Raw genomic sequence first — 23283 nt, 5'->3', positions numbered from 1 at the left:
CACAGAGCTGTCTTTTCCCTTGGTGTCCACAGGGGCTGCCTGACCTGGGGCTCCAAGTCTCCTTTCAGACCAAGGCTCCAAGGTCAAGGGTGTTCCGCCCTTTTTTCATCCTTGCTGTCTCCTCTCTACTCACTCTTTCCCCATCCCTTTCTTTCATCGCCTCCAGCACTCCCTTTGAAGCAACTCACAACCGGTACCTCCCACCGGCCTTGAGGACCTCTCTGTAAGGCTACTCACCTCCCCTCCAGCCCTAGCAAAGGAGAGTAAAGGGAAGTGTGTCCAATTTATCATTGTAACAAATGCCCAATTTTGTTTTTTTCCATGGGTTGTCTAGCTGAATGCTTTCTTCAGGTTTGAGTTTGCCATATTTTCTTCCTTAGAGAAAAGAAAGCCATTTACAAATGTGAAATTATTCTGATTATCTAACCTCTGTTGCATTCCTTCAATGCATGAAATCACCTGTCAGCCCCCCACTGGATGGGGCTGTGTTTACGTATACAGAGGTGGCCTGTGAATTATTTGAGCGAAGGGGCTCTTGGCTCTTGGCTCTGAACTAGACATGGTTCAGCCCAAGTTACCTTGGAGGCGCTGTTTGGAGCCCCAGCTTCCACTTGGCTCAAGAAACTGTCTGACAGACACTGCAGGCTGCTGCCAGCACTGGGTCTCCTTGAGAACAACTTGAACTAAGCTCCTATAGGCTCCAGATGGCTCGCAAACTACAGCGGAGTGTGCAGAGTCCCCCAAATCTTCACCAAAAAAGAAAGTTGGCGATGTTTCAGTTCATGCAGGAGATTCACCCTCATACGGAGGACCCGAGGATTATTGCTGGGGCTTCAGAGACTCTGTTTACTAACACCCCTGATCCCCATCTGGATCTGGAAACAATGAGAGAGAGAAAGAGAGGAGTGGAGGCAAGTAAAAGCCCAAGTGTCACCTGTAATTAATGTATGGCTCTACTGATGTGAAATGTCTAGAAAAGGAATATTTATATCTGTGGGCTGGGCTTCGTCATTCAGTCGTGTCCAACTCTTTGCAACCCCATGGACTGTAGCCCGCCAGGCTCCTCTGTCCATGGAATTCTCCAGGCAAGAATGCTGGAACGGGTTGCCATGCCCTCCTCCAGGGGATCTTCCAAACCCAGGGATCAAACCCAGGTCTCCTACATTGCAGGTGGATTCTTTATCATCTCAGCCATCAGGGAAGCCCTTATGTATCTATAGAGAAGGTTAGTTAGTGGTTGCTTAGGGCTGGCAGACGTGGTCAGGTGGGGGAATGATAGGCAAGAACTAGAGGGACTGCCAATGGGTATGGTATTTCTGATTGGGATGATAAAAATACCAAAATTGATTGTGGCAAGGTGGCTCAGATGCTGGGGTGGTCCTGGTTCCTTTTGCCCCCAAGCAGGGAGCAAAAATGAGCCACATTTTCTGTAAGCAGCTGGTCCCCCAGCTCCAGGGACCGTTTCTGTAGCCCATAAGCTGACCCTCCATATCAGCAGATTTCTATCCTAGGTTAGTTGAAACCACAGATACAGAGAATTGACTGCACTACACCTTTTTAAGTCCAAGAAAGGGACTTGAGAATCCTCAGATTTTTTTTATCCATGAGGGTCCCAGAGCCAATCCCATTGGATACCAAGACATTATTGTACTCATTTTTCAGGTAAGCTTTCTCCACTCTTCTGTTGGGAAGAGTGAGGGTAGAGGCTGTGGCAAGAGACACATCTGGAGGGGAGCCTTCCCCTGGGGATACAGCATTCCTTGTATGTCCTAAAGGGATGTGTCAAGCTGAAGATTTGGAGCAAGAAGATTATGAGATCTGGAGAGGATTTTGGAAGCCATGGAATGCTTTTATTTGCAGAAGGAAACTGAGAAATAGACTTACCCATGATTATTAGCTAAGAGCAAGGCTGAGTTCTGTGTGGCCCCCTCCCAGTGGTGTGTGCAAAACACCTGCTGGATGGCACAGCAGAGGGCTCTTCACCCCAGAATGAGGAAGATGGGGAGAAGAGGGCACCGTGGAGGCCCTGTACTGCCTCTAGGGCCATGGGGGCTCCACACACTGTGGGCCTCAGGCCGCAGACCTATCCCTACACATCTACCCCACCTCCCCAGAATGGAATATGCGTAGGGGATGCACAGTATAATCTCCCTGCTATTTGTAGAAAATTAAAATGTAGGGAAAAAAAGTTTAATATTGTGAACTTGAGTCAAATAAAGGCCTTTGCCGATGCTTTGTCCTTGAGCTTTTTCAACTCTGAACACACAGTTGGGAATGTAATCAGCTCCTGCCTGAGCCATAGGGCAGCTTCGAGGGAGGTAGAAGAGGGAAGGGGGCCTAATTGGTATGTCACTGGGAAGATGCTGTTGCCTCCCAGTCAGACAGGGATGGTTGTCACGCCTGCTTCTGCAAATGCTCAAACCTCCAGGCAGCTCCGCAGCTCCTCTCTGTCTTCTGGACACAGTCCCCGCTGCTGTGTTTACCTCATCGATAGTTCCCACTGTCAAAAATCACATTTCTCCCGGCCGCTCACTGTGTTATTTGATTTGCGCCTTGTGGTTTGCTGGTGTCTGGGGCTCAAACCCTGAGCTGCTTTGGCTTGGCCTCCATGGAGCAGCCACGCCGTGTGCTGGAGACACAGGAAAGGGCTTTGTGACCGTGGGGAGGTGACACCTTTGCCATGACACTCCCCCAGAGCTCTCGTGCCCTCCCTGCCAGAGGAGCCACTGGAATCCAACACCTACTGGCTAAGTTTTATTTCCAGCCCTGCGAGGTCACAAGATTTTACACACACACACACAACAGATTTCTGACCTACGTGTGGACAAAGGCTTTTTATCTGTCAGAATTCGTATCAGATGGAAGTTTTCTCTCTCTGCTGCACACACATTATCACAACTGCAGGTGGTATAATTTTCTCTCCATCTCAGCCATTCCCCTCCCCTGAACCTTCTGCACCCTCCACCCCACCCCCAGGCTCTTAAATGTCAGAGGAGAATGTCTGAGGACAGCATGTAATTGGTGTCCAAAAAGAGGTCTCTGGGGAACAAAAAGGACCTGTTTAGGGCACTCATCCATATTTTTAAAATATCTTTTTTAAATTGACATACAGTTGACCTACAATGTTGTGTTAGTTTCAAGTATAGAGCAAACTGATTCAAATTCTTTTTTCAGATTCTTTTTCATTACAGGTTATTCTAAGACACTGGATACAGTTCCCTGTGCTATAGAGTAGGTCCTTGTAGTTTATATGTAGTAGTGTGTACATGTTAGTGCAAAACTCCGAATTTATCCCCCGCCTCCTTTCCCCTTTGGTATCTATAAGTTTGTGTCCTATGTCTGTGAGTCAGTTTCTATTTTGTAAATAAGTGTTCATTTGTATCCTTTTTTTTAGATTCCACATATAAGTGATATCATGTTACTTGTCTTTCTGTGTCTGACTTACTTAAGTATAACACTCTCTAGGTCCCTCCATACTGCTGCAAATGGCATTATTTCATTCTTTTTTATGGCCGCTCACCCATACTTTCAATGGTGCTGTCCTTCCCCATACGGCCCAGTGCAGGGTAGCCCTCCAGCCATGCCAGAGCTCACCCACCCTGAGGCTCAGGCTGGACCTCTCTGCTCTCCAGGGCAGTGGGGCGCAGGAGCTGGGCCATCAACACTCTCTCCCAGCTTTTGAAAGAGCGTCCGTGTACGTCTCATCTGAACCCTGCACCAACCCAGGGAAGCAGGTGGGCACAGAGGTGAAGGCCACGTGTTGGGCAAGCCAGGGAGTGCTTCTCCTTCTCCCTCCCCTCCCCTGGGAACCATCATTCATCTTGAAGACAGGAGGAAGGACTCCTGGTCTGGAAAGATCCAGAAATCCAAACAGACCCACGGAGACATTTGGATATCAGGGAAATGAGGGATGTCTGTCTTAAACATTTTCTGCAAAAATGAGTTCCATGATGGAGCTCATCCAATCATTTACGAACGTGAAAGTCGCTCAGTCATGGCCGACTCTTTGCGACCCCACAGACTAGAGCCCGCTAGACTCCTCTGTCCATGGGGATTCTCCAGGCAAGAATGCTGGAACGGGTTGCCATGCCCTCCTCCTGGGGATCTTCCCAACCTAGGGATCGGACCCAGGTCTCCCGCATTGCAGGCAGATTCTTTACCAGCTGAGCTAGCAGGGAAGCCGAGTCATTTATAAGGAGATTGATACCCTCAGAAGGGGCGTGATTTCCTTGTGACAAAGCAAAGGTAAGAACCACATGCAGCTACTCTGAAAGGCTTTTTGAGATGAAAACGTCACTCCTCCCCCTGCCTCCCTCCTGGACACTTTTCCCCCCAGGGGGCCTGGCACTCTCAGGCTTCCCCTGGCTCTGGAGGGGCCCTTCCATGCCACCCTCACCCATGCCCTCTCACACAGCCCACTTTAGAATTCAAGCCTCAGATTCTACCCCTCCTCCTACCCCTCATCCCCCACCGTCCCTAGCCCTTTAGGGGGACCCTGCTCTCTGGCTGTTCCTGGTGATAACTCACTCATCTGATGGACTAACTCATCCCAGGGAGGATGCAAGTAATAGGTTAACAGGTTTCCCTTTCAGGCTGACTTAGTTGCATTTTAAGGAATGGAAGTGACTCCTAGGGACCAGGGCCTTGGCTCAAGAAGTGATTCTAGAGCTTGGCAGTGATAGATCAAAATCTCTATATAGGAAGGGCCAGGGGCTGCAGGCCTTGTTTGGAAGCTGTGTTTACAGAGCAAACACACTGTTCTTTGAAAATAAAGTTGATGTACAATATTATATGTTACAGGTTACAATATAGTGATTCACAATTTTTAAAGTTTATACTTCATTTACAGTTACTATACACTATTGGCTTTATTCCCTATGTTGTATATCCTTATAGCTTATTTTATGCCTAATGGTTTGTACCTCTTATGCCCTTACCCTATCTTGCCCCTCCTTCCTCCCCTCTCCCCATTAGTGACCATTAGTTTGTTCTCTAGATCTGTGAATCTGTTTCTTTTTTGTTACATTCACTAGTTTGTTGTATTGTTGAGATTCCACATATGTGATATCAAATAGTATTTGTCTTTCTCTAACTTATTTCACTTAGCATATTACCCTCCCAGTCCATCTGTATTGCTGCAAATGGCAAAATTTCTTTTTATGGCTGAATAGTATTCGATTATGTATATAGACCTTATTTTCTTCATTAGTTTATCTGTTGATCGACACTTGGTTGCTTCCATACCTTGGCAATTGGAAATAATGTTGCTGCGAACATTGGAGTGCATGTATCTCTTTGAATTAGTACTTTTGTATTTTTCGAATATGTTCCCAGGAGTGGAATTGCTGGGTCATGTGGTATTTCTATTTTTATTTTTTTGAGAAACCTCCGTATTACTTTCTACAGTGGCTGCACCGATTTATATTCAGGGTAGGGGGCTTCCCTGGTGGCTCAGACAGTAAAGAATCTGCCAGCAATGCGGAAGACCCAGGTTCGATTCCTGAGTTGGAAAGATCCCTGGAGAAGGGAATGGCTACCCACTCCAGTATTCTTGCCTGGAGAATTCCATGGAGAGAGGAACCTTGGCAGGCTACGGTTCATAGGATTACAAAGAGCCAGCCACATCTGAAGTGACTTAGCCTGCATGCACTCACAGATAGTTTTAGAACAAATAAAAACCAGCTCTGGTAATACTCCTCACTCCTTATTCTACGAAGTATTGTTTTCCTGCACCTCTGATTCTGAATCTAGCCTCAGAACCTGTATTTACTCTCAGCTCTCACATTAGACAAGGTCTTGGCTTTTTAAAAAGGCAGAGTTTTGAAGTAGTATGCTGTGTGGCTTCCTGGGAATTAGACAATATGCAAGATGTTAAATAAGTCAGTCTGGCACATGGCACTCTGTCTAATCTGGAAATAATTAGTCATCGTCTCTTGAAGAGAGAGAGAGAAAGAGAGAGAGAGAGAGAGAGAGAGTGTGTAGGGAGAGAGCAGTGGAGAGAAGGGACCCTGAGAGGAGATTGTTTTCATTGCATGCTGAATGGAAGGAGTTGGAAAATTAATTCCTCTGACCTATAAAGTCATTGAGGAGTGTTAAGTTTGCTAAGGCTGCCATAAGAAGGTGTTACAGATGGAGTGGCCTAAACAACATAGACTTACTGTCTCAAAGCTCTGTGTCTGGAAGTTTGGGGTCCAGATGTCCACAGAGCTGGTTCCTTCCAAGGGCTGTGAGGGAAGGATGTGTTCCAGGCACTCTGCTGAGCTTGCAGATGACTGTCATCTCCCTGAGTCTCCACATGGACTTCCTGTTACCTGTCTCTGTGTCCGGTATCCCTTTTTTGTACCGACAGGGTTGTTCAGATTAGGACCCACCCTAATGACCTCATTCTAACATGATGGCCTCTGTAAAGATCCTGTCTCCACATCAGCCCACATTCTGAGTTACTGGCTGGTAAGGACGTGAAGGTAGGACTTGGGGGAGAACAGAATTCAGCCCACAACAAGCGGATTCACAACAGACTGTAATAAGAATATCGCAGCAGGAAGCTCCTGTGAAGCCCGTAGAGCTGCCTGTGGAAGTCCCGCTGGAGACGTGGCCTTTCTAATGTGATCCTGCTCTGGAACTGGTCCAGTTCCCACCAACCATGTACCTATTCCACACTCCTGCCAATCATTTGAGGCCCTATAACAGCCTTTCTTCCTAGATGGCGGTGGGGGTTATGGGGAGAAACCCTCTCCCTTCCAAACTGCTGTGATCACGGATTCAAATCCAGCAGTTTCTCCCATTTGTGTCCCTCCTCTGCACCTCTGGTTCCCTGCAAATCAAGTGACATTTCCTAGAGGAAGAGATTTGTACAGAGCCTGGGAGCGTAATGAGGACCCAGTGGGTTTGCAGTGGTGGGCGGATTATTATTGCATGAGAATACAGAGAATTGTTTGCAGGTAGGTGTATCCAAGAACCAAAAGTTTGGAGAGCTAATGCTGGAAAGGTAATTTGATGCCCAATCATAGAGGACCTTGAATCCCATAATAGGAAACTTGGCACTTATTTTGTAGCAATAGGGAACCACAGCAGATATTTGAGGAGATGATTTACATGAACGATTCTAATTCGCTCCGGTGACCAGTTCAGTTGTTCAGCTTGGAGTCAGGGAAGGTGTTGAAGAGTCAGAAAGGGTGAATGATTCCAGAGTCCAGGATGTCCTTGCTGGGGCAGGGACGGGGGGCAGAGGGGGGACAAGTCTTATGTTTCTTGTTCCCCCTCCAGGAGGAAAAAATATAGTGAGATTTCAAGATACTGGAGGGACCAGTTTTCTTTGGAAACTAAGATATTGACTTATTACTGAGGGAAGTAAGGGGAAAATGATGTACGTGTTAAACTAGAATCTTTCTGTAGAAGGCTTCATGTTTAAAGTTGGAGCATTTTATGATGCTGACCTAATTATCTATATTGTGTCTCCACTTGATGTTTTTTGTCCAGTTCTCCTTGGTAGGCTAACTGAAGAATGTGGCAAGGGAAGATTGGAGATGAGAAATAAGAAAGGGTATTTGTTTTTCCATGTGTAGATTGTGGTGTTGAAGTTAATTAGTGGGCTGCTGTGACCCATTTAAGAAACTCCTGGAAATAACCTCTGAGCCACTCATCTAATTGGTCCCAGTAGGCCAAAAACTGAAGCATTTAAAATGTCATGGAAGCAATTACTTTGGGTTAGAGACAGACATCTTCCCTGTCCTCATCCTTGACATCTTCCCCAAGCAGACAGCCACAGTTTTTGGTTGTCCATTGGTTTGGCAGTTAAACTGTGCAGAAAAAGCAGAGAGCAGTGGAATGTGGGAAATCTACCCACTTCCTCCCTGGGAGGAGAAAATATTAAACTGTTTTGCAATACAGAATAATGGTTTCTCCAAACATTTGTTCTTGAGTAGGGGTCACTGTTGCTGCTGTAACAAATTACACCACAATTTTAGTGGCTTAACCCAACATACATTTGCTGTTCTATAGTTCTGGGGCTCAGAAGTCTGAAATGGGTCTCTCTGCACTAAAATCAAGGTGTTGGCAGGATTGCACCCCTTTCTGAAGGCTCCAGGGGACAATCTGTTTCCTTGCTTGTTGTAGCCTTTAAAGTCTTCTCACATCTCTTGGACTGTGGCTCCTCCTTCCATCTTCAAAGCCAACGAAGTCTGATTTCCTGGACCTCTTCTCTATAGTCATGTTTCTGTGTGTGTGTGTGTGTCTGACTACAGCTGGGAAAAGTCTTCATCTTTCAAGAACTCATGTGATTAGACTGAACCCACCTGGATAACCCAGGATAACCACTCCATCTCAGAGCCCTAAACCCATTACATCTGCAAAGTGTCTTTTGCCATGTAAGGTAATAGTCACACGTTCCAGTGATTAGAATGAGGACATCTTTTGAAGGGAACATTTTTCTGCCTTCCCCACTGTGTATTAAACTTTTAAGCACAAGATGTGGCCCCATCTTTTGCATCTCCTTGCACTCAGCTAAAGCCTAAGGTTAAGCAAAACCTCCCTGGGAGCTGCCCTGGCACTGGTGTAGTGACCCAGGGAGCCAGCTCTGGCTCAAGGCTGCCAGGGTTTCTTATCAATAATCTCACTATTTAAGTCTCATTTGGCCTTGGACAGTTTACCTTCCCTAAGTATCAGTGTGCTTATTTGTGAAAGGGGGATGGTTCCCAATAAGAAGCAGATGGCACACTCAAATTACAGTAATTTGAGATTATAATAAAAAGATTTTAGGTCCTCTGACATCTATAGAATGTGTCATTGGTCAGTGTCCATTTTCCTCATTTACACTGTATCTGACCTTCCTCGGTCAGACATTCTTTATTCTGTGGCTTGCCCAAAGGACCAGCTCTGCTCATATTTCCAAACAAACAATAGATTCTTCTACAAGAGAGATGATGCCTTCTAAGACTTGACTATTCTAGCCAAGCTCAAGGGAAAGTCATTTCCTCTAAAGTATCATCAATAAGCTATTTGTTCACTGACCTAGAGCATCATTCTTGCCTACTTTTTCTCTTCAATTAAATGAAGATGTTTTCCATAAAAGTAATTTATGAAGCACTACATATGGTAATATTAAAACCATAAAAATAAACTTTCAGGAGACAAAACAGTGCTTTCATCTTTCCAGCCTAGCACTGCCCCTGGGTGATGTTAGGCTCAGTATACTGGGGAATTGGCTCTTGGCTCAACTAGTACCTAAATGCCTATTTAGTAATTCCTTGAACGTTGTTGCTAAGGTTCAAGAAATCTTGAGATTTCTACTTATTTAACATATTTCCAAAGCAGAATTATCTTAAAAATGCAAATGCCAAATTTACTTTAAATTCCAGATATCACTACCCCTGAGACCCTAAAATATTAAGTATCCTGTTCAATGCTGGATTCCAAGATAAAGTTGTTTAAGAATATAGCACTCATGTCATTTACTCATTCATTTACTGATGAATACATTTGATTATAAGACTTTCCTGGTGGCTCAGTAGTGAAGAATTTGCCTGCAATGCAGGAGACACATGTTTGATCCATGGGTCAAGAAGATCCCCTGGAGAAGGAAATGGCAACCCACTCCAGTATTCTTGCCTGGGAAATCCCATGGACAGAGGAGATCTCACAGGGTATAGTCCATGGGGTTGCAAGAGTCAGACACGACTTAGCAACTAAACCACCACTGCCACATTCAATTATTCATAAATATATATTTACTGAGCACTCACAATTAGGTTTAAATGATGAGTAAAAAAAAAAAACCTAATAGGAAATGTGAGTACAGATTATGGTGATACAGGCTGCACGTAGAGAACAGATGAGAGATGAATCAAGATCTGCCCAACCATCCTTCATGAATGTTCTTTAATACAAGGTCTTAGTGGTAGACAGAGTTACTTGGTGAACCCCATCCCATTTCCATTCCCCTCTTCCCATATTTCCATGTGGTGAAGAGGCTGGAAAAGCTAACTACACTCTTCCCAGCTTTCTTTGCAACCACATGTTGCCATATGACCCTGTTCTGGTCACTGAGACAAGAGCAGAGATCTGTTGGGATCTTCTGGGAAGGAATATGCTTTTCCGGATAAAAGGAACAAATATGGCTATACCAACAGTCCCTGGTTCTTCCCACTTTTCTACTTCTCTAATGTAAAAGTGATGTCTAGTGCTGGGGTAATCGTCTGGAAACCATGAAGGAATGGCCAAGATGGTGATTCAGGTAGAATTGGATAACTGCAGTAATGCCGCAGCCACCCACATGCTGATTGGTTGTTATATGGGGAAAATGCAGTAAGTCCCCTACATATGAATGAGTACCAAGCTGAGAGTGCATTCCTAAGTCCAATTTGTTCCTAAGTCCAACAAATTTAGCCTAAGTGTCCAACCAACACAATCAGCTATATAGTACAGTACTCTAACAGGTTTATAATACTTTTCACACAAATAACACATTTTAAAAAAAACACAAAAAATAGAGAAAACTTTTTTTTAATTTTTATTTTTACTTTATTTTGCTTTACAATACTGTATTGGTTTTGTCACACATTGACATGAATCAGCCATGGGTGTACATGAGTTCCCAATCCTGAACCCCCCTCCCACCTCCCACCCCATATCATCTCTCTGGATCATCCCCATGCACCAGCCCCATGCATCCTGTATCCTGTATTGAACATAGACTGGCACTTCGTTTCTTACATGATAGGATACGTGTTTCAATGCCATTCTCCCAAATCATCCCACCCTCTCCCTCTCCCACAGAGTCCAAAAGTCCGTTCTAAACATCTGTGTCTCTTTTGCTGTCTCTCATAGAGGGTTATCATTACCATCTTTCTAAATTCCATATATATGTGTTAGTATACTGTATTGGTGTTTTTCTTTCTGGCTTACTTCACTCTGTATAATAGGCTCCAGTTTCATCCACCTCATTAGAACTGATTCAAAGCAAACATTATCCTCAATGGTGAAAAATTGAAAGCATTTCCCCTAAAGTCAGGAACAAGACAAGGGTGTCCACTTTCACTGCTACTATTCAACATAGTTCTGGAAGTTTTGGCCACAGCAGAGCAGAAAAAGAAATAAAAGGAATCCAAATTGGAAAAGAAGAAGTAAAACTCTCACTGTTTGCAGATGACATGATCCTCTACATAGAAAACCCTGAAGACTCCACCAGAAAATTACTAGAGCTAATCAATGAATATAGTAAAGTTGCAGGATATAAAATCAACACACAGAAATCCCTTGCATTCCTATACACTAATAATGAGAACATAGAAAAAGAAATTAAGGAAACAATTCCATTCACCATTGCAATGAAAAGAATAAAATACTTAGGAATATATCTACCTAAAGAAACTAAAGATTATATATAGAAAATTATAAAACACTGATGAAAGAAATCAAAGAGGACACGAATAGATGGAGAAATATACCATGTTCATGGATCAGAAGAATCAATATAGTGAAAATGAGTATACTACCCAAAGCAATCTACAGATTGAATGCAATCCCTATCAAGCTACCAGCGATATTTTTCACGGAGCTAGAACAAATAATTTCACAATTTGTATGGAAATACAAAAAACCTTGAATAGCCAAAGCAATCTTGAGAAAGAAGAATGGAACTGGAGGAATCAACCTGACTGACTTCAGGCTCTACTACAAAGCCACAGTCATCAAGAGAAAATATTTTTAATCTTGAAGTACAGTAACTTTAAAAGTACAGTACAATAACTTCTTAGCAGTAACAGCAACATCTCTGCTGCTTTTATGCTTGCTTATAGACATCCTAGGCTTGAAAAAAAGATACTGGTCTATTGTTCTCCATACAGTATTGTACAGTAAAGTACACAAAAGCACAGCCACTTGTGGAAGATGCACACATGTGATGATGTATGCCAGACATGTGAACTAACTTACACGGCTGTACAGGCAAATACATGTTCACATCTTTGAAAGTTCATAACTTGAAGGTTTGTATGTAGGGGGCCTACTGTATCCTCTGTGTTTGGACTTTAAAAAAAATTTATTGAAGTGTATATATATATATGTGTGTGTGTGTGTGTGTGTTCTTTTTCAGATTCTTTTCCATTAAAGATTATTATAAGATATTGAATATGGTTTCCTGTGCTATACAAAGGACACCTTTGTTTATCTGTTTTACGTATAGTAGTATATATGTGTTAATCCCAAACTCATGATTGAGCCTCCGCGTCTTTCCCCTTTGGTCACCACAAGTTTGTTTTCTATGCCTGTGAGTCAGTGTCTGGTTTGTATGTAAGTTCATCTGTGTCATATTTTAGATTCCACATATAAGCAATACCATATGGCACTTGTCTTTCTGTCTGCTTTACATCACTTAGTATGATAATCTCTGCAAATGGCATTGCTTCATTCTTTTTTATGGCTGAGAAATAGTCCACATCCGTGTATATGTGCACACCACATCTTCTTTATCTGTTCCTCTGTAGGTAGACAGTTAGTTTGCTTCCATGTCTTGGCTGTTGAAAATGGTGCTGCTGTGAACATTGCATGTATCTCTTTTAATCATAGTTTTCTCTGAATATATGCCTAGGCATGGGATTGCAAGATCATATGGTAACTCTATTTTTAGTTTTTGGGGGAACCTCCATACTGTTCTGAATTTGGATTTTTAAAAACTTTTTGTCAAAAGCATTCTAGGCTGTGACAGAGATTCAAAAGTAACTTTAACTGAACACAAATTAGGAGGCACTGCAGTCTTGTTGTAACTAGCACAAGGAATCTCAAATTCTGTTCCTGCCCATTGAATGGGGTGGAGAAAAAGGGAGGAAGCCTTCATGGTTCCCCTTCTGAGGGCTTCTGAAAGTGATATTTCTTAGTGTTTCCAGCTTTTTTTGGAACTCATACTTGGCTCTGCTATCTCCAACACAGACTGGATCCCTGAATCTTTCTGAAATTTATTAGTCCATGATGAAGAGGAACAGATTTTGTCTTTTACCTGCTTTTTGTTACCATAGAAACTAGATCAGTGCCTGGAACTGTGTAGATGCTCAATAAATGTTCACTAAACCAGTAGGTGAAGCTGAGAACATCTAGAAGTTGAGAAAAGCAGTGTTCTGTATTTTTAAAAATAAGAGTGAGAAATGGCCTGACCTTATGGAACACATATGGGACAGAGCATGCTCAGTGAAGCATGCCCATTTTGGATTAAGAAATATGATTATCATTTGCCAGCTCTGATTCCTGCCTCTGGGCTGATAAGATGTGTCCAAAGAGTCATTTTCACTCATTCGCAGACACCAAAACAGAAGGGATTTTTAATGAATGCAGGAGCTGAAGTGACAGTCATTAGTAGCTAGAAATAGACAACTGATTGCAAAGTCAAGATGAAATGCTTCAATAAAAAGACCCTCGTGCCTGGGGCATACTCTGCCTTCTTTGCTGAAGTTGGGGTGGACTTTTTTTTTTCTTTTAATAAAGCAGCATAGTTTGCATAGTCTTGAAGTTTTCTAATCTTCCACTGAGGAAAAACTGGAGGAGCTAAATAAATTAGTTTTCGGGTAATTAATTTACACAAACAAAACCAATATTGGCCGTTAGTCATTTCTGTTAGGCATGCCATCTATCCAAGTAGAGACGGAGCTGGCCAAGAAGGGCAGTGTCAGGGCCTCTTTGGATCATGTCTCTGTCTGGCTTCCGATGCCATCTGTCCAAAATGATTTCTCAAAACATCAAAACTCTCTGGTCCTGCCCAGCACCTTTCCCTCACCTTGCACTGCTCAGCACAGGGAACGTCCGGCACAGATCCACAGAGCAGATGGGCAGAAGGGGAACCTGGCAGCCTGATGGCTGCTCCTAGTCTTTCCTCGCAGACACAGCTTTGTATCTGTCAGGTCAGAGAAGTCTCTCATGTTTTAGAATTAAAAATTTTAGTTTAGCAGCCAGGGCTGTCACTGTAGAGATGAGGGACGTAAAGTCCAGAGAGTTTAAATAACTTGTCCAAGGTCAACACAGCAAGTCAGTGAAACTGAGGTTGGCATTTCTCTGGGGCCTCAGACCAGTGTTCTTCCTAGCATCCTGCTGTGGCTTCAGTTTGTAAACAGAGGATTGCTTCTCCTCACTCCTCTCTTACACCCCATGGCTATTTCAGTGAGTTACATCTACGGTCCTCATAATATTCCTCATTTCAGAGAAAACCCACTATGGTATAGTGAGTGGTTTCCATTTTACCTGCTGTTTTATGTGCTTGTCAGTGCTTTGAGCTTTGAGCTCCTTGAAGAAGGGTGTCTGGTTGTCGTGAGCCATCCAGGCAGAACAGGTAGAGCTGGCCACGTGGTTTCTCCGCATGGCTTGGCTGTCAGATAAGGGCCACCTGCTTATTGATTGGCTCAGTGTCACTTAGGTCCAGCATGCTCCCTGGTGACACAGAACTTCATGTTAAAGGATGACAGGGAATTGATGTTGCTCTTCTTCAGGAACAAAAGGTACCAGAAGTTAGATGGAACTGAACAATCAAGGAAACAAAAGTGTATACCTCCCCTCTCCCCATCCCCAACCCAGAAGCTGTGAGCTACCAATAGAAGATAAATCACACTCAAGCCCCTGAGACCAAGAGGGAAAATGCTGAGCAACAAGATACCAGCAGTCATTGGACCAGAATAAACCCTGAGAGGGTTGAGAATCTGATTATCTAGATCAATTTCTCTTTTCTCCTATACCCTCTTAGGCCTGAACTAAACTTTCCCTTCAATGCAAACAGTATTAAGTGCTTTCTAGCTACAAAGCATGTTGTCAGGCACTGGTTGAAGATATAAGATGAATCTTAGATTTGATAGAAAGAGCTTGGGGATTGGAGATAAGAAGAATTGGGGAAGAAATCCTGGCTTTGCCACTTTCTAGCTATGTGTCCTTGGATAAACCAATTAACCTTTCTGAGTTTCAATTTCAATATCTTTGTTAAATAAATTGTAAGACCACGAATATTTATAATTGATTTTAAATACCTAGGATAGAGCATAACATAGATGTTCTGAAAATGTTTGTCATTATAATTTATATAAGCTCCTGGGAACCCACTTTTGAATTTTTGGTGGGTCTGTACTCTTAGCATTTCTCTGTACACCATGAAAAAAAAATTCAGAGACAGTATTATTAGCTGATGTCACAGTGAACCATGCTATGGAATCAAACTCAATGGTCACAAATTTGCCTGGCATAATGCTGGTAGAATTGACCTTAAGAATTTTTAAGCACATAATGAATAGTGTAGGTGGAATTTCTACATTTTTAAAAAGGTTTGGATTCTAGGATACTCCACCTCTAAAATTTATTGATCCTTGTTACCAGGTATTTGTATGGCTTCATCAATTTTGAAAATGCATGTTTTCCCCAGAGCTCTACGTATCAGTCAGCAATAGCCATGACTTTTCTGCAGAGTTAATCACTCCAAACTCCATGGCACACAATAAGCATGTATTTTTCACTAACAAATCTACAGCTCAGCTGACTTTTAACCACAGGGTAGTTGAACCACTGTCTTACATGATCTTTGACTGATCTAGCTATGTGTTGCACCCCTTCTGCTCTGGATGTCTCTCACCTTCCTTGAAACAACAACTATCTGATGCAGCAGGGTAAGGGAGGAGGGTGAGCATCACCATCCAGGTATATTGAAAGTCTCTGCTCATAGCACATTCAGTAACATTATATGAGCCATGCAAATCACATGGCTAAGCCCCAAAGTAAAAAAGCAGACTTTTAGCCCATCATGAAGCCAGGGTAAGGATCTGGGTATACATTAATACTGGGAAGGAATTAGGAACTAGGGACCAATGAAACATTATTCTACACCTCCGATGTTATAAGCTATTACTGGAACATTATCCCCTTTCTGGTCACTTAAGGGAATTGTCCTGTCATCTCTGATCTAAGGGTTAGAGTGATCTAACCCTTGGTACATGGTGGGCCAACATAAGAAGATGGATCTTCTTCTTTAGTAAATAAGTCCTTTTAAGATTCAATGGTGTGATAAAACAACTAAACAGAGCAGAAGAAAAAGAATCATGGAGATGACCTCTGCCAGTCTTTAAATCCAGTCCATATCACTTAACTGGAACTTTTACCCACTAGTGTCAAGTCAGGGGTCTAATTGAATTACAATATTGGCTTTCCTCTAATTCCCAGTAACTTTCAAGCCATAGAAAGCAACAGTGTAACTGATACTTCTGGTTTCACATAGCACACTAAACCAAAAGCATAGATTATTTTGAAAATATGATCACTTTTCTAGGAATAACTCTGCTGGACTATCAATAAGTAGTAAATACTCAAACTACTTTGAATCACTGGGTTGAGTTTAGAGGACAGAAGGTGGGGCCCTAGTTGAGACTATGAATAAGAATATGGTTGAAAATCCTCCTGATACAGAATACAGGTCTTCAGAGAAGGACCCTTTTTTCCTGGTGTTATATATTCAATCACTGCCTAAGGGACCAGGAGCTGAAGTTCTTTCTCACTGTCAGTCCTTCTCAGGGAAATCAAGGGATATCCAGGGGAGAATGATCTCCTTGCTTGGCTTGTTCTCTGAGACTCTTACTGGATGACAGAGCATCCCAGGGGTCAGAAGCCTGATCTCTGGGGTGTGTGGCTGGGTTCAAGTTCAGGTCTACCACCACGTAGCTGTGTGACCTTGGGAAGGTGGTTTAACCTCTAAGGTGGTCACTGATGCTGCTCACAGGTGGTCAGCTCTCCTCTCTTCCTGGCACCCAAAAGACTGGCTCCTTTATGGTTGGGTGGTGACTCATTTTGTCTAAAGAGCTGTGACATTATTATATTAACATCTGGGCTATAGCACGTAATAAGTCATGCAAGAATCTTTAGAATTCTCTCTTGTCCCTCTAACACAATGACCAGCAACATTCAAGATGGTGGCTTCTCCATCAGCCTGGGTCCCAAAGAAACTGCAATAAGCACAGTCCCCCTTTTGACCTCTGATAGACTTGTAGCATGAGAGAGAAAAAATTGGTTATGTTAACCATTGTGATTTTGGGAGTTATTTGTTACCTCAACTTAGCCTAGTCTAGCCGGATTGATACACCTCACCAAATCTCAATTTCTTTATCTAAGAATGAGGATAATAGTGGAATTGAGGTTGTGGAGTACTCAGTGGAATGAAATAGGATAATATGTGTCTAGTACATAGAAGAGTACTACATAATAAAGTCTAAATATATTTTGGCTATTGTATGTTATTATTACATTATGTCTTATCCTAACTTTGTCTCTAACAAGTTATGTTTCCTGCAAATAAGTTGTTAGTCGTGTGACTTTGAGAAACTCACCCACGAATTGCTATGCTAGCACATTAGACTAGCTGAACTACACTTTAAATTTCTAGACTTAAAATTATGTGACTTATATGCAAGTACTCAGAGAATCCATCTTGGTGTTTCAACTACATTCTGTTGCTTAGGGGAACAAAATAGGTGATAAAGCTAAACACTATCTTCTCTTCTTTTCCAGTTGCCCTCCCCTACCCCTGGACAAACAAAAAGATCTATGTCCTTCTTACAGGTTGCTCTGTATCCTATTCTGAAGATTTCTGCCCAGGGAATTACATCTGCCTTGTAAATTCTCAGCTACAGATTGGTTTTCCAAGTTAAGACACCGTATTCTTGGTCGTCCATCTCCTCTCTGTTCTTTTTTCAGTATATGTACAAGGTATCTAGTTTCATCAATACAGTTTCACCTGGCTCCAGGCCGTAGCCCGCCGTGGCCTTTCTCCTGATAGCGTGGTCTTCCCTAGTCCAAAAGGAGAGGATCCTGTTCTTGGCTCAAGGCAACCCCCTTCACACCACCACTCACAACCTTGAGACTTGTCCTCCAACTTCTCCAGATCAGCACTTTCCATGTCTTGATTTGTATTCTTTTTCTCCTATGCCACTCTGGCTGGATTCTTCTCTCATCCCAAAGGCAGCCCTGCCTACACTTCCAAACAGCTGTGTGTTAATATATTACAGGAAATTTCCTTTTCTTTAGGTTGAATATGGCAATTTCATGTGATTCAAATTATATATAAATCCAGTCTGGGAAAGGGGAGGAACTTCATCACATTCATACTGAATTACATGTTGGATCCCATCAAGAATTTTTTTCTCCCTGCCTTACTGAACTGGGGGCACAGCCTTGTTCTTAGAGATCATGCTTTTTGCTCTTTATATATAACCCCCTGGCCTCTGCATCCCCAGCACAAGACCCGTAGCAGATCCTGCTATTATGTTTATTGACACAGCAGAGGCCTTTCCTGGTATCTCTTGTTGGCATCCATGTTCCAACATTTTGGCTATTTATAAAGGTACCATTTGCAATTACTTTGTGATATGCAATAACACTTCCTTTCTTTAATCTCTTTCAGATTGAAGACATCATTACAAAGATGCAAGATGACAAGACAGGGGGTGTGCCCGTCAGAACAGTGAAGAGCTTTCTCTCCAAAATCCCCAGTGTTGTCACAGGTAAATATTCTCCTTACAAGGTATTGATAGCAACAAGGAAAGATTGCTGAAGTGTTGTGTAGCCTTGACTGTGACCTAGGAGGTGTCTAATAATTTGTGAATGACAAACATAATATGTTCAATGTGGTTCTTACATAAAGTCAAGTTCTCGTCCTGGTTTCTAGGAATAAGCTACTCTTTGTCAGTCAGTAATATCATCAGTAAGTAATAATATTGAAAAAGAGTGGTCTGACCAGCCTATGGTTGAGGCTTCTGGAAAGAAATAAGCTCGTTAATAAACTAGCCATTTGCCCTGTGGGGTGTGCACAAAAACACAGTGTTAAAGAAATTATTTTATATTTAAATAAGCTTCAAGAAAGTCTTATATTCTTCTACAAAATGCCTTTAAGTGTTTTAATTGATTGTACTTGAACTTCCAAAAGAAGTGGTTGTAAGTTTTTCTGCATTACTTTGGGGTTTGTGTGTTTTGTGTGCTCATATATCTCTTTAAAAGTTGTTCATTGCAAAATCTATCAAACACATGGGTATAGTTTCAAGAATAGAACTGTCACATGTACCACCTATACCACCAAGCCACTTTATAAATAATGCATAATGGATATCTTAGAGCCTCTGGGGAGCATAGTGGATGGCATCTACCTCCCTTTCCATTAGAGAAACCACTATCTACTTCTATACTAAACGAATTGTTGCTCTTCTTCGCAATCTTTCCACTTATGGGTGTATCCTTTACCCCTCTATCCAAACAAGTAACCAAATAAAATAAAATTTTAGATGACTCCCTAAGTATTAAAATCTGGCTGTTTGCTTTCCAATCTGGGGGAACCAAAAGGACTAAGCCTCTACTCCATACCTATAGGATGGCTAAAATAAAAATCCTGACAATACCAAGTGGTGGTGAGTTTATGGAGCAACTGGAACTCTCATATACTGTTGGTGGGAAGATAAAATGATGCAGCTATTCTAAAAGTTTCTTATAAAGTTAAATGTATGTTTACCATATGACCTGGCAATCCCTAGGCACTTATCCAAGAGAAATGAAAACTTGCATTCAGGTAAAAATTTGTCAGTATTCATAACGGCTTTATTGATGATCTCCAGACTGGAAAAAACCCATATGTCTTTCAGTGAGTGAATGAATAAACAGACTGTGGTGCATCCAAATCCAGCAATGAAAAGGAGTGGGCTACTGAGATATGCACCAACTTGGGTGAATCTTGAAGTTATTTGTCTGAATGGAAAAAAGTCAATCTCAAAAGATTACATACTATGGTATTCCACTTATAGGACATTCTAAAATATAAATAAACCTAAAAAAAACACAAAACCTATAGTGAGGGAGAATGGCTCACTAGTTGAGAAGGACTGGGAGTATGACAGAATTCCATGAGGTGACAGAACAGTTCCGCATTCTGACTGGGTCAGTGGTGATGACATAAATCTATGCATAGGTCAAGGTTCATAAAACAGCACACCAGAAAAGTCTACATACTATACGTTACTTTAAAAAATAAATACACTCAGTTGAAGTATCCACAAATATGCCAACTGATTATTTAGACTGTCACTGTTTGAATTCAAGTACCAAGTGGATTTGGATAATGAACAATGCTTGTATTCTTAGTGTTCTCTAACTTTGAAATTTATATAAATGGAATTATGCCCTAATGTTGGCCATGATATATTTTTCATACTTTTCTGGATTTTATGTGATAAACTCTTGTTTAGGATGTCTGTATCTATTTTCATGGGCAAGATTGGTCTGTTGTTTTTCTTACTTACCCTCCTTGCCAGTTTTGGTAACAAATTTATACCAGCTTCATAAGATAAACCGTGGCATACATCTCTTTTGTTGACATTCTGTTGTCCTTTGAAAAATAATTTTACCCTTAATCTAGTTTTTAGATATTTCAATTATTTTATTTTTATTTGTAGATGATGTTCCATCTGGTTCTTCTTTCAATATGTGTTCTCATTCATTCAACAAATATTTACTATTTGTATTACTATTTTAAATACAACAAGTATTTACTATTTTCTAAGCATTATTGGCACTGGGAATTTAGAAGTAAATTAAATAGATGAAAATTTCTGCTCTCATGGAATTTATATTCTAGTGGAGGAGACAGCAAAATAATAAGGAAAGTTGATAGAATTTCAGTAGTGAAAAAGACCAAGGAGAAAAATTAAGTATGAAGAGGGGGATAGGAGTGTTAAAAAATTTGGAACCAGTGGCCAAGCAAGAACTTCCTGAGTAGGTTACATTTGAGTAAAGATGGAAGGAGATGAGGGGTTGAATTATGTGGATGTTGTCATAGTCAAGGCTATGGGTTTTCCTGTGGTCATGTATGGATGTGAGCGCTGGACTGTGAAGAAAGCTGAGCGCCGAAGAATTGATGCTTTTGAACTGTAGTGTTGGAGAAGACTCTTCAGAGTCCCTTGGACTGCAAGGAGATCCAACTAGTCCATTCTGAAGGAGATCAACCCTGGGATTTCTTCGGAAGGAATGATGCTAAAGCTGAAGCTCCAGTACTTTGGCCACCTCATGCGAAGAGCTGACTCATTGGAGAAGACTCTGATGCTGGGAGGGATTGGGGGCAGGAGGAAAAGGGGACGACCAAGGATGAGATGGCTGGATGGCATCATGGACTTGATGAGCATGAGTCTGAGTGAACTCCGGGAGTTGGTGATGGACAGAGAGGCCTGGCATGCTCCAATTCATGGGGTCGCAAAGAGTTGGACACGACTGAGCGACTGAACTGAACTGAACTGAACTGTGGGGAAAAGCATTCCCGAAAGCCAGAGCTAAAACTCCAAAGCAAGTATGTTCGCGGAGTCTTGAGGAACTAAGAAGAGGGAGCTACGGCAGAGTGAAGAATGAGATGTCCCTGGTGGTCCGCTGACTGGGGTTCCAGGCTTCCGCTGCGGGGGCATGGGTCCAGTTTCTGATAAGGGAGCTGAGACTCCATAAGCCGCATGGCACAGCCAAACAGGAAAAATGCAGTAGAGTGAAGGGAAGAAAGGATAGTAGAGATGAAGTCAGCGATGATAGTGAGCTAAATCACATCGCCTCTAGGTCCCAGGACGCCTGGAGGACTTTGAGCATGAGTGACATGCTCCGATCTATATTTCAGTAGGATCACTCTGTTTCTTTCTGCTTACTCTGAGGAGTTTGATTGTTGATTGGATTTTTTTTCTTAATATTGAGCTGATTGTATATTTTGAAAATTAATCCCTTGTTGGTCGCACCATTGGCAAATATTTTCTCCCATTCTGTAAGTTATCTTTTAGTTGTGTTATGATTTCCTTTGCTGTGCAAAAACTTGTAAGTTTAATTAGGTCCCATTTGTTTATTTTCATTTTTATCCCCATTACTCTAGAAGACAGATCCAAAAAGATATTGTGGTGATTTACGTCAAAGAGTGCCCTGCTTATGTTTTCCTCTAGGAGTTTCTATAGTATTTGATCTTACCTTTAGGTCTTTAATCCATTTTGAGTTTATGATGTTAGAGAATATTCTAATTTCATTCTTTTATATATAGATGTCTAGTTTCCCCAGCATCACACATTGAAGAGACTGTCTCTTTTTCATTGTATATTTTTGCCTCCTTTGAGATTAATTGTATGTTCATTTCTGGACTTTCTAACTTGTTCCATTGATCTGCATGTCTGATTTTGCAAAAACTTCATTTTTAGACATACTAAATTTTGGGGACCTATTATACATTCAACTGGAAATAACAAGTAGGCACTTGAGTTTGTGGATGTAGCTTTTTAAGGGAGAGTCTGAGCTGAGACATAAGTCATTGGCATATGGATGGTATTTAAAGCCATGGGATTAATGAGCTCACCATGGGAGTGAGCACAGATAGAAAACATAGTCTGAGTCCTGAAACTTGGGATACACTAGTATACAGAATCTAGTCATGCAGAAAAGAAAAAAGCAAAAGAAACTGAGAAAGCACAGCTGGAGGTAAGGAATATTAGGAAAATATGGTTTCTTGGAAGCCACATTTTCTAAAAAGTATTTCAAGCAAGAGTAGATTTGATCTACTATATGACATGTAGCTGATAGTCAATTAAAAACTGAGTATCAACCTCTGAATTTAGCAGCATTGGCTCCACTGCTGACCTTGGTAGGTTCATGTTCTATGAAGCATTGAGAACAAAAAGTCTTATTGGAGGGAGTTCAAGTCAGAATGGGAAGAGAGTGAATCGAGTTTATTAACCTTTGTAGGAGTTTTTCATAACAGGGAAAAGTACAAGTAATATCTAAATAGGTAAATGAGATTAGGATATGTAGGTTTTTTAATTAATATGAAAGTCACAGTATGTTTGTATGATCATGGGAATGATTCAATAAAGAGGAAAAATAGTGCAGGAGAAAGAGGGAAAATTCAAGGAGTGATTTCCACAAGAAGGTAAGGGATTGGATGCGATGCACCAGTACGTGGGTAGCTTTAGCTAGAAACATATACAGTGTATTCATAGGAAGAGGAGGGGAGGCATAGCAAATACACAGGGGTACAAATAATTGTTTACATTTTCTTAGTAATAATGGAAGCTAAAAAGGTAGAGATGCTAAAGGGTTGGGGAGGGATTAGAAGTTATGAAATAGTCATTTAGGGGAGTCAAGGGATTGGACTAGGGAAACAGACTTTTGACTCCTAGGTAGCATTAGGGACCCTCTTGATTGTTATTAATATTTATGAATTTAAAGAGAGGCAAATCTTTCTCCAGCCACATTTAACTCCCTTGAGTTTGAGCATGTATCAAG

At 41.7% G+C, this 23283-nt stretch overlaps 1 protein-coding gene across 5 annotated transcripts in view; it reads left to right on the top strand.

Annotated features, from left to right (window-relative positions):
• Positions 1-17183: 17183 nt before the first annotated feature.
• The window catches only part of RGS6 (regulator of G protein signaling 6), a 188837-nt gene continuing 182737 nt past the window's right edge, over positions 17184-23283 (top strand). For 4 of the 5 annotated variants that reach the window (XM_068964418.1, XM_068964420.1, XM_068964419.1 and 1 more), the window contains exon 1: positions 18413-18506. In XM_068964418.1, coding sequence (XP_068820519.1) covers positions 18428-18506 — 79 coding nt within the window. In that variant the 5' untranslated portion in view covers positions 18413-18427. Of the gene's footprint in view, positions 17199-18406; positions 18507-23283 lie in introns of those variants that run through there. The other variant, XM_068964417.1, reaches the window with a different exon arrangement.

Source organism: Capricornis sumatraensis, chromosome 2 (assembly GCF_032405125.1).
Source record: "Capricornis sumatraensis isolate serow.1 chromosome 2, serow.2, whole genome shotgun sequence".
In the NCBI taxonomy this organism is placed as follows: domain Eukaryota; kingdom Metazoa; phylum Chordata; class Mammalia; order Artiodactyla; family Bovidae; genus Capricornis; species Capricornis sumatraensis.
Note: the sequence above shows the minus strand (reverse complement) of the source record. Positions and strands in the feature narration are given on the sequence as shown.